Source organism: Exophiala mesophila (genome assembly GCF_000836275.1).
Source record: "Exophiala mesophila strain CBS 40295 unplaced genomic scaffold supercont1.4, whole genome shotgun sequence".
In the NCBI taxonomy this organism is placed as follows: domain Eukaryota; kingdom Fungi; phylum Ascomycota; class Eurotiomycetes; order Chaetothyriales; family Herpotrichiellaceae; genus Exophiala; species Exophiala mesophila.
Window position 1 is genome coordinate 4171984 of NW_015622507.1, and position 11569 is coordinate 4183552.

The 11569-nt window shown below is 48.6% G+C and overlaps 5 protein-coding genes across 5 annotated transcripts; 2 read left to right on the forward strand and 3 right to left on the reverse strand.

Annotated features, from left to right (window-relative positions):
* Nucleotides 1-1265: 1265 nt before the first annotated feature.
* On the reverse strand, nt 1266-2060 carry PV10_06557 (uncharacterized protein; the record flags this gene model as incomplete). Its single annotated transcript, XM_016371371.1, has 2 exons — nt 1266-1731; nt 1849-2060. The coding sequence occupies 2 exons, from the start codon at nt 2058-2060 to the stop codon at nt 1266-1268; spliced, it is 678 nt and encodes a 225-aa protein (XP_016223664.1).
* A 1324-nt stretch (nt 2061-3384) lies between these two features.
* On the forward strand, nt 3385-4461 carry PV10_06558 (uncharacterized protein; the record flags this gene model as incomplete). The annotated part of the gene is made up of 1 exon (XM_016371372.1): nt 3385-4461. One exon carries the CDS (start codon nt 3385-3387, stop codon nt 4459-4461), a length of 1077 nt encoding a protein of 358 aa, XP_016223665.1.
* On the reverse strand, nt 4184-5908 carry PV10_06559 (uncharacterized protein). The gene is made up of 3 exons (XM_016371373.1): nt 5853-5908; nt 5648-5800; nt 4184-5600 (listed from the first exon to the last, which is right to left on the reverse strand). The coding sequence occupies exons 1-3, from the start codon at nt 5863-5865 to the stop codon at nt 4561-4563; spliced, it is 1206 nt and encodes a 401-aa protein (XP_016223666.1). The 5' UTR covers nt 5866-5908; the 3' UTR covers nt 4184-4560.
* A 400-nt stretch (nt 5909-6308) lies between these two features.
* PV10_06560 (uncharacterized protein) lies at nt 6309-7126 on the forward strand (the record flags this gene model as incomplete). Its single annotated transcript, XM_016371374.1, has 2 exons — nt 6309-6383; nt 6443-7126. 2 exons carry the CDS (start codon nt 6309-6311, stop codon nt 7124-7126), a joined length of 759 nt encoding a protein of 252 aa, XP_016223667.1.
* A 3-nt stretch (nt 7127-7129) lies between these two features.
* On the reverse strand, nt 7130-10467 carry PV10_06561 (uncharacterized protein). The gene has a single exon (XM_016371375.1). The coding sequence runs from the start codon at nt 10114-10116 to the stop codon at nt 7345-7347; it is 2772 nt and encodes a 923-aa protein (XP_016223668.1). The 5' UTR covers nt 10117-10467; the 3' UTR covers nt 7130-7344.
* Nucleotides 10468-11569: the final 1102 nt, after the last annotated feature.

Sequence of the window (11569 nt, forward strand, 5' to 3'; positions counted from 1 at the left end):
CATTCAAGGCTGTTGACTTCGGTTTGAAATAGTGTTTTTTCGTACAGTTGGAATTTGCGACCGATGTTTTGAGCGTGGCGAAACAGTTCGGCTGATCGAGCGTATTTCTCGCTGGGCATATACCCTGTCTCGCAGAGGAGAGGCATGTAGCAATAGCTCTCGATGTCGCATTGTGCGCCGGGATATCTGTTCCAGTACCTGGTACGATTAGCAATGCATGATTAGGTATCAAAAACTTCCTGGTGTGGAAATGAAAATTGGAGGAGGAAGGGTGACTTTATAACTCACCAAGTCCCTCCAAAATCACCTCCTTTCTCGATCAATTTTATATCCGTGATATCCTTCTCCATCAACCTCACAGCCGCTATTTGAGCACTATATCCACCTCCGATAATAAGGACTTCTGTCTGTTGATCGACAGGATCCCGAACAATCTTCTGTTCGATATATGGGTCATCAAGGTATTTACCGAAAAATGCGTCTTCGCGATCGATGAGATTATACTGAGCAAAGCCGGCAGTGTTTGCCGCCAGTCGTTTTTCTCGTTCAGTATCGTACTTGGCTTTGAGAGCAGCTGCATCTAGAATGCTTTTATCGGTGAGTGGTGCTTCGAATTCATGGTTTAATGGCTTTGATAGCTCCAAATTTTTGGCTATTGATGGATTGGATTGAGTGAGGATATCGATTGCCATTTTGATACAGTGTTAGCAGTCCAGTCACTATAATTCTTCAGGGACAAAGGTTCTCCTAGAGTATTCGCTTATTATCGCGTGCCTGTTACAGTCTTAAATAGAAAGGTTGCCCGACTTCGTACCTGATATTATCAGTCTATCTGTCATGTAGTTGTCGACGGATGTAATTTCATCCGCGAACAAATACATCAACACGAGCATAAAACCACCCACTTGAACCAAGATTTGTACCGGAATCAACCCGTGTTTTTTTCATTGACTGATCTACTGAGGAACGGCAGTTCGACCCAAGGCATCAAAGAGATAAGGGTCATCTTTCATCTATCCGGGAGAGATCCGGCCTAATTGACTCGTTTTAGAGGCCATCGTTCCGACATCGTAAACTTCTCGTTCTTCCAAAGAAGGCTGAAATGGGAGATGAGACCGACTATTACCAATCACTTGTAGTAGACGTCTGTGTGACCATGTGTCGTGTCGAGTGGAACTTGAAGGATTTTGATCCCGCTCCCAGTAAACTTTTGCTGATGGAGAAGAAGCACCCTCCAGGAGGAGTCAAAGATGAACTCAAGTCCCTCATTTAATCCTCCTCCCCGTAAAATGTACTACATCTCGATGTCTCAGCCCCTCCACCTCATCAATTAAATACCTATTCCTTTTGAACGCTTCCGTTTCCGTAAATTCTCTATGCTTCTCCACTGACTCCCACCCAAAAATCGCCAGAAACGCCATCCCTTTCTCGTCCGTTCCAGGAACCATTAAATCTTCAACTGCCCAACCGCCAGAATATCCCTTAATTGGACTTTGAGTAGCTCCTTCAGGTTTACCATTTGCCACCAACGTCTCCAGTCTCTTGACATACTGGCGCTGTTTGGCTTCAGAGTAGTCTTTAGGAAAATAAGCGGTGAAAAGTTCTGTTACTGGTGATGTTTCCTCGTGAAGGACTTGGTCGGCTGGATGTGGTAGAACGTGCGTATGGAATGCGTGGATTTGTGTCATGTCGGTGATTGTACTGAGTTTCTGGATGAAGGGGAGGTAATAACTGAAAGGAGGTGAGGAGGGTTGGATCAGTTGACTGGACGTAGATGTAGACACATATGTATACATATGTATAGATGCTTGCTAAGTGCCATGAAAGATTGGGACGTGAAGTACATACTCTTTCTTCTGTAATTCTTCATGAGCCTCAATCGAGTCCCAATAGACAAATATATGAGCTTTTCGCGGATTTTCAATCTCCATTCCCCAATACGCTTTCTGGACTCCCGACTCAGAGACGATGAAGTCGAGAATATAGTCTTTTAGAATTGGCTCAATTGACTCATTTGGAACGGTGTCTTTGAGCACGAATGCAATGACTTCGTAGGCCATGATGAAGTATGTCCTTTGATGCTGGATCCAGAAAGATGGAGCTTTGGGGAAATCCGGGGTTGGTGTGGGTGGCCGAAGATCCGTGTAGTTGCTAGTTAGTGGATTGAAACTTCTTATTCTGAAATTCGATTTCTCAAGTGTATATCATTTCCTTTCAATGTGGTGTTATTGTTAGTTTCTGGGTACTTAAGGTATATCATCTGGTGGCATATCCAGAACACCACAATTAACTCCGATCAAGATGCGGAAGAAAACCCTCTCCGGTTGTTTGAGGCCGTTGAGCTCCAGAACCTGGCCATTGCAGGCTCGGAGTTGAAACCACAATAAATTCATCGTAGACGACATAAGAAGAGTCAGGGCTGCCACAAATCATCACATCCTTCAGGACATACCCTATATAGAGGATGTCTAGATCTCAACGCTCTTCAGGCTCTCCGTGTTGTCTAGCAAGTTGGAAGATTATTGCAACTGCTGTAATGTATGCAGAGGCGAAGTATCCCAGGATCGATGAGTTATGTGGTGGTAATTCACTTGTGATTACTGAGTACTTGAGAATTCTACATACAAAGACGATGAGGGATAGTGTAGGGAATATTCTCGGGAACAGTAGATCGTCGATTTTCCTATAGAAAAAATTATTCCTATAGAAACAATCCCCATGGTAACTAAGGTAAATCCAAATACATCATGAATTGAGTGTACAACCATACTCCTCTTTTGGTCTTCCTAATCTTTGATCTAAGGCAAAGAACCAAATCGAAGCTCAACGAGAATGATTAACTTTTCACATTGAAACTCCTCTTGCCTAAACATGCATGCATACATGCATTCTCATCCGTCATTGACCAATCAATATACGCAACCACCTTCGATTGAACCCAGAAGAACGGTATATAGAAGTGGGTCACAGGCATCAGCCCTTCACCGTCGACTAGTCATGTTTCATTCCAGAACAACTAGAATTTTTCTTTGCATGATGAAGGGCGAATCTTGTGAATAAATCGATTGGGTCGCGGGTTTGATTCGTAGAGGGAGAAGGGAATTTGAAAACTCTGGAGAAATCAAGAGTTTTGAATCGTTAGGTCCATACTTAAAGTCAGCGTCTGCTGTAAATGTTTCCTTTGACTCCATGGTTACATTGATTGATTGTTTTGATGATGTGTGGAAGGAATAAAACGCTGGCGAAGGACTGGCATAACAGTGTCTTCTACCTTTTCGTCTCTTATCACGTATACTCTAGTACTCACTCATTCTGATTTTTGCTTGTACAAAAGCTACTTAGCTTCCCCCTGCTTCCACACGAGAACACTGTCCAGTGATCATCATGTTCGCTGGCTTCGAAGCCGCTTCGTTGCGGACCGGCAGTGCCTCGCGACCATCAACTCCTTTCCCAACACGGGCTCCTTCACCTGTTTTGACAGAACCAATCCCCGAACGAACCACGCCGCGACGACGTCGCAACACAGTCGGGGGATGTACTAGTACTAGTATCACCCGTCCAGACCAGGTCTTGTTGCTACGACCTCGACATGACAACGAGAGCGCTGGTCCTGTACACAACGTGGGCCCCTGGCCATTGAGACGCAATGGGTCTTCCAGCACCACTGTTGTCACGAGGAATGGACATTCTGACACACCAGAAACCTACACCAATAATCTCGAACAGACGAACTCGGAATTCTCGCAATTGATGCGTGATATCGACCGACAATATGACGAGATTCGAAAGCTCGTGCAGGAGAGGACATTCAATGATATGGGCCAAAATCCCGATCTTCATCTTCATCTTCCGAACCCGGACCTGAACCCATTCCATCCCTTTACCGTCCCGCGAGTGGTGACAGATGGACAAGGGCAATCAGGAACTGAATCTCGACGGTTTTCTGAGGATGGCGTCACTGTTTTCGATGAGAATCAAGACGAAAATAGATTGGAAGTGTCAATCGAAACAGGGGGCGACGGGGATCATATTCGCTGTCGCCAATGTGAGGCTACAGTCAAGATGTCGGGCCAATACGCGTCAGGTGGACTTGTTGTATTAGGACTGTGCTTCATCGTCGTCCTGGCCTTGATATTAATCATGTTGAAGATCTTCTGCCCACAAGGAAAAGTGGTGCTCGACAGTCTCAAAGGAGGTAATGGACAGACAAAGTCATTATTCTTGGGTTTGTTGATGGTCGCTGTTTTGGCAACAGCAACTCCTTTTGCTATTGCGACCACGCTGCTCCTGGAGTTGCAAAGGACCAAGAGAAGTAGAGCGAAGCGAAGTCGAAAGGTGTTGATTTTCAGGGGTGGATCGATCCTAGTTTGGTATGCTATCATGGTGTTCTGCTGGATGATTGCGTTCATGTCGTTTTCCGTCGTGAACACACGGTATGCTGACCCCGACAATGGGATGTGATGTCAGCCTGATTCTCAGAACATTTCGATAGGAGGGACCAAAGATGATGAAGCTTGAAGAGTTGGACAACCAAGAGATCGAAAATTGAAAATTCTAATTTCATGCAAATGCTCCTACTATGGCCATTAAAATGCCTCCCAGACCCACGGCGAGACTTGCCTCAAGCCGACGTTTGCCCTTTAACACCTCGTAACTGTGATCACTGAGAAAATCTTCGGCGAGAAGCTGGACCAGACCGGCAAATAATAAAAGGCCGCTGCTAATGGCATTCGTAATGCCTACGGTCAGCAACCCAACCTTGGAGGCCGGGTCATACATGCTATGCATCCAGATACCGATGGCTTGTCCAATAGGGGTGGTGGTGCCATAGGCCAGGGCCATCAACCATGGCTTCGGACTGCTTGCATCGAAGAGACGAGGGATGAGGGCTGCTATTCGAGATCCTAAAGCAAAGCCTTCGAACGTCTGATGGAAGCAGATTGCCACGAGTAGAACAACAAATTGGGTTCCCGTGGCGACTGAGACGGCCATACCAATGAAAATACTGTGGAAGAGAATGCCCGCCTCGAGGAGGAGACACTGAAGGAATAGTTTCCGTGGGTCTTGTCCGTCGTTATTGGAAATGGTACGATCTACCTCACTTGGTTTGCGTTGGTGTGGGTGATTGAGAGTGGCGGATTCTTCAGCTAAGGGGTCGAAATCATCAAGGTCGTCCAGGGAGTCTGTGGAGTTGCGCGGCTTGGGAGTGCCGTCAACATAAGGAATAACCGGGGTATGCAGCTCGATATGGCCATTGGACCCTTCTGGCCTGTCCCATCCACCATGGTGACCATTCGCAGCTTCCGGTCTATCCCATTCACTGGTATGAGTGTGCCCGGCTCCTCTGGTCGCGAAGAACATCTCCACCACGACAACGACAAACACAGCAATCATAGCAATAAAGCCAGCCATAGGAGGATAATCTTTGTTCCAGAAATCAGGAAGACATGGATCGGTCATGGATATGAAGGCGGTAGGGAGCAAGTGGATAAAGGCCGTGGCGATGAGAACCCCTGTACCGAAATGTCGCGACAGAAAAAGGAATCGATGGGGGATGGGAAGTTTCGGAAAGCGTCGAGCGATGACGGGAAAGGAACATGCTACACTGAATCAGCGGTGATACCCTCTGAGGAATCTCTCGACTCACCGAGGGTACTTAGGCCGAGGATGAGGAACAGGGCAAAGACATGAATGCCAGTGTTGTAAGATGTGGCCTGTCCTCGAGTACCGCATTCTGGCTTTTCCTGACGCCGCAGGAGTTCGGCATGGAGAGCCTCGAGGGAGAAGCCTGCCAGGTCATCTGAGATAAAGTTAGCGGGATGCAGGAATCCGAGGGCAGTGTTGTGTCTTACCTCTGGGCTTCATGGTTGGACGGGGCTGTACAAGACGAGAGGGACATGATCTGTTCGGATGGCACAGGATATTGAAATTCAAAAGTATGCCGGAGCGGAGCGCGGATGCGGCGCCTTCCCTGGCGCGCCTGGCCTGGGCTTTCGGTAAAGTTTCCTTTTCGGTGATTACTATAATGAGTACTACAAGTGTCCTCCGCAGTTGGCTTCTGAGTTGTGCTTGGAACTGGATGGATGACTTGATGTTGAGCGTGTACATTGGTGATATCACCTCGCGGGCGTCTTTATAGACCTGAGGATTGTTGATTGCGTTCCGAGTCATGAATGTCATGGGTTTGTAGATGTGTCGTCTCAAGAACGCCAGGCGTAAGCCTCGTAGCGCCAAGACCTAGCATTCGAGAAGGGAAGGCGCAAGACAAGATCCAACTACACATCAAAATCCATGCCAGGTTACTGATAATGACATCTAACTTCAACCTCCCAATCGACCTCTCGCGTCTACAGAATGATCGACTGAAGCTTGTCCCATTGGAGGTGCGCTCCAGCCTAAGGACGATCACGCTGGAGACAATCGAAACTCACCTTTGTCTCAGGACAACCTCGAAGAATGGGCAAATGCCTACGTCGATGATGCACACCGTCATCCTCACGTATATGACTGGCTGACCTACGGGCCTTTTGCCAACGGAGCCGAGTATGTCGCGTGGTACAACGGCAGCGTGCGGCAGAATCCCAGTGAACTCCTCTTGGCCATTCTGTTGAAAGCAGGGAGCATTACTCGGAAAGATATCAGCACAGGCGAAACCACGACGATCGAGGTTTCCGATGACACATTTGCGGGGATCGCGGGCATAGTTAGCCAGCCTGAGCGAGCAACTGTTGATCTAGGTGGTATGATACTCACCGGGTTCCAACGTACTTTTGTCTTTACCCACACGAATGCTTTGTTGCTTCATTATTGTTTGGACGGTGTCAAGGATGGAGGGCTGGGGTTGAGAAGGGTACAGTGGCAAGCGAATGCTAGTAATACCGCGAGTGTCAATGCTGCTAAGAGGTTGGGGTTTCAATGGGAAGGTTTGATTAGATGGCAGCAGGTTCTGCCGGTGACGAAGAAAGGAAGTGATGGGGCTGGACTGCACAGAGACGATTTACCAAGACGAGGATGGGATGGTAGAGAATTGGGTCCAGGGAGACATACTGCCATGTTGAGTCTGTGTTGGGATGATTGGGTTGGGGGTGGAAGACAGCATATTGATGCCCTCGTTCAGAGACGATGATATGAATGATGAGGCATGCTTACGTGAGAAACCATCATGTGCAATAAAAATAGTAACATTCATCCAGTTTTGGGTGAAAATCATTGCAGTAATGATATGCCCCTGATATCCTGGTATCCTGATACCCGACACCTATGCAAAACTCCCAACGCTATGCCAAAGTGGAAACAAACCACCAATGCACCCCTGAGACATTCCATGATTGAATGCCTTCCAGCTCAGGCGTGTCCTGTAGCCTCCAAAGTCTTGACATATCGCACAAATGCCTTTTTATGCAACATGCCCTTGTATTCCCCTTCTTCCAAAACGCAGATATATCTCAATCCCAATTTCACAAAACACTGATAAACCAGGTTCATAGGTGAATGCGAGTCGAGGGCCACGGGTGCCGGATCTATGTACGACGTCAAATCGACCGGATCCTCGTCAGGGCGATCGTCATCGTCAGAATCCTCCCGGCCAGAGTCATATCCGGTCTCATCAAAGGCAGCCCAGTAGTTGTGATGCGTGGCGTGGTTCCGATCGGCAGCAGATAAAATGCAAAGCGCTGTATCCTCATTTTCCACCCGATCCAGAGCAAATTCCAAGTCCGGTGCGGGAATCAGTCCTACGAGAATCTTTTCGCGAAGAATGGGTAAGCCGCCGTCGAGCTCCCCTAGATTTTGTAATCGACGAAGTTTGGACCGCAATTCGCTGGCTTTGACCGCCGGAGATATAGTAATATCAATCACCTTGTCTCGTCGGAACCGAGGAATGATGTCGCCCAATTCCGAGTCAAAGACGGGGCTACTTTTGTTGTCCAGGAAAGGATATGCATTCATGTCGGTGAGGAGGTCGTAGATGCTCAATGGTTCCACAGCATCAGCAGTCCACTTGGCACAAAGGACAGCAAGCGAGAATGGGAGAACATGATCCAGACTTCCCGTCAATTCAAATAAGATGACAGCTAGGGTGACTGAAAGTCGAGTGACACCACACATAGTAGCTCCAGCAGCCACGAGAGCATAAACGCCAGGGGTGACACAAGCTTCCATGTCATCCGACGATTGACAACCATTCCAGAGGAAGAACGTGGGGTATCTGACAACCATGAATTGAGTGATATGACCAACAATCCTGCCCATCAGACCCCCGACAACCATGGAAGGGACATAAATGCCTGCAGGAACTTTGATACCAAAAGTGATGGTAGTTAGAAATGCCTTGATCACGAATGCGACGCTCAAGTAACCAATGACGGAAACTATCTGGTCTTCAGTGGGGCAGAGGCCGTCATTCGTCTGATTGTTGCAAGGGCTGGCGAGCTCCAAGAGTAATTCGGTAACGGCAAGGCGGGTGTAACGATTCCAGAAGCTTATGATGCCCGTGACAAGTGCCACCAAGAGGACCTCTATTATGGGATATGATTTGATGAATTTGACACGGCGGAAGGTAGTGGCCCAAATCCTCGAGGCTTTGATGAACAAGGCACCTGCCAAACCACCGGCGAAACCTAGGAATGCAAAGTTGAAGAGCTCAAAGACCTGCCAATCGGTGACATAACGGACCTCAAAGAGGACAATTTTCGAAGTGCCATATGGATTGAGGAACTTGAGAGTCAGAGCTGCGGCAATGCAGCAGAAAAACGTGCGAAACAAGGTCTTGGGTGGAAAATAGTAGCTGACCTCTTCCAGGCTGAAGAGGACGCCCCCAAGGGGAGATCCAAAGGCGACGGCGACACCACTAGCAGCGCTGGCGGATAAAACTTCTCTCCGTTTACCGTCGTTGAGGTTATATTTGGAGAACAAACGGCATGCAATATTGCCAACACAGGTTGCAATGTGAACATACGGTCCTTCCTTCCCCAGGCTCATTCCAGAAGCCACACTGAGAATAAGAGCGACAGTCTTGAGGACTAACACCCGCAAACCGAGGTATCCATGGAGGACGAAACCACTCAGAATGACCTTGACCTCGGCCACTCCGCTGCCTGCCGCCGAGTAGTAAATATTTGCTGGAAGAAGTTCGTTTCCGGCAAGTGGTTGAACGGAATTGCCCTTGTCATCATCGGCTTCCGGAGTTATCGATGCCCTGATGGCAGCTAGATCTTCGTCAAAGGTGGCAGCGATTTGGGAAGGGACCACAGTTTTCGAGTAAAGGGTGAGAAAACAGGACAAAGCGGCAAAGACCATGGAGCCAATAATGAAGGCAAGATACTCGACCGAGACGCTCGATACCCCCGACGGGTGAATGGCTTCGGACCATGTCTGCCACCGATCACAGGTCCGCTCGCCGTTGCAACAGTCGGTGCGGCTTAAATACCAGCCATCTTGACAATAACCACGCTTGAGGTCGAAAATGGTCGATTCGGTGACATCCACGAAGTAGGCCATGAGAGCGGTAATGACACCGATAATTGCGACCAAGGTCCAGCCTTGAGCAGAGTCCAGCAGCAAGCCAACTCGGCCGCGAAAGCCCTTCTTCTTTCTCAATTCAAGAATTCTGTAACCATCCGCAATACTGTCGTGAACCCAATCTGTAGAAGTGAACTGATCGTACCACAGGCGATCCTCGGTGGACAGAGCGCCCAGTAAGGACTGTGACAATTTTGGTGTTCTTAACCCCGACTTGCGAGTCCACAGTGGGCTCAGTTGCCCAGACAGACGTCTGCTATGACTCCTCCGCCGGCGGAGGCTGCCTGAAGCACTGTTGACTCTTGAAAGTTGTCGAGAACGGGGTGACTCTGGCATACTATCCGTATATATTCGATGACGATATGATTGAGTAGGACTTAAGAGAGGGGTATGCTCGGTGGTATTCTGCGCTGGAGTCATCTTGAGCGAGGGTGGGAGTCTCGACCTGACTTCACTGGAGGACATCGAGGGTTGTTCTGCTCTTCTGTGGTAATCGGGGGAGGAGGAGGAGGAGGAATTGCGAGGATTCGAATGAGGGATGAACCCTGGGTCATCATGGTCGCTGACGTCTTGAAAAGAAACGTACGACTTGGGCATCGTGAGAGGAGTTGTAGGTTCAGTTGGTTGGGAAAGACGAGGACTTTTTGTAGAGGATGATGATCGAGAGGACCAGCTGATCGACGTAGGGAGGGTTCAACAAGGCTGAGTCAGGCAGATGCCGCCCGAGGTCGGGCGTCAACTGCCCATGAAACGTGCAAGAGTGCACTCGAAGTCGTGGGATGATGTGGTAGAGGAAGTGTTTTGGCGGTGTTTAGGCGTTTAGGGTTCAAGTCATGGGGAACGGGTCGGTAGGGGCGGGACAAAAAAACGGGATAAGAGGTGGGTGTGGAACGTGTATAAAAGTTAAAAGGCAAGGAGGGATGTCAAGCAAGGGAGAGCGAGGATGAGTAAAAGATGGAGCAGTTGATCATGTGCACCCAAGGACAAGAATATGACAGTAGGTTGACAACATCATCTGACGCGCCGCGTGGTTGGTGTCGTGTGCTGTGTGTGCGGGCGCAGTATGACCCGAGTGACTGAGTGGAGGGGAATGAATGGAGTACGGAGTAGTGTTCGTAAGTGCAACAAATAAACGACCGACCAGTGACCAGTGTGTGAGAGGATACGAGTAATGTCAAGGACTGTGGTTCTCTGCACGATTAGCTGCTTACAGTAGTGTCTTACCTTGCCCCGCCAAGTCTCCAAGAGGGTGGGAGTGATCCATGTTGTTGATCCTAACCAGGCAAAGGATAGTTATTGAGGGTCTTGGAGCAGCACCAAGTGTGAACCATAATGGAGATGAAGTTGATATGGGAATGGGTAAGAGAATCACAAGTAGCGAAGATTAACTAGCGGCAGCTTGGCGGCAAAGGAACGGGCTTGGGGAGTGAGTACAGGTATGGATGTGTGTGCAAGAGGATGAGGATAGAGTGAGGGGATAGGGTATGACTGATTTATGGAATCTGCTCAGATAGCTGATCATAATTTGGGGAGATTGATGATACTCCAATAAAAATGGTAGAGGTGTCACGGCGCTGACTATCAAGTGATCTATCTACCTCGTTGTGGCCCTGCTGTTTGATATCACAGATGAGACAACAATGACGACGATAAGTGATGACGGAGGGATGACGGTTAGGTGCATTAATACCGTTGACGGTTCAGTGTCATCCCTGCATTGCATGTCTTGTACGCAGGGAAAACCCGTAAGTACGGATATGCATCCTGTAGGCGCGCTGGCTGGCAGCTTTCACGGCAGTTCACAAGGATGCTACAGACATCCCTCAGTGTCAGTCTGGAGGACAAGTGGATGATGAGGCTGATGACTCGAGAGTGACTTGGTTCTGCCTGCTGATGACTTCACAGTACTGGAGAGAAGGCACCTGCTTGGACATTCTACTCCGTATTTTGGCCCCTCGGCCCTTCTCGCAGGCACCTGTCATGCCTGCCTAATGTCACTGTGTGTCAACACAAGTGCAGGTAAGTCACATGCCCCTCGGCCTTCACTACT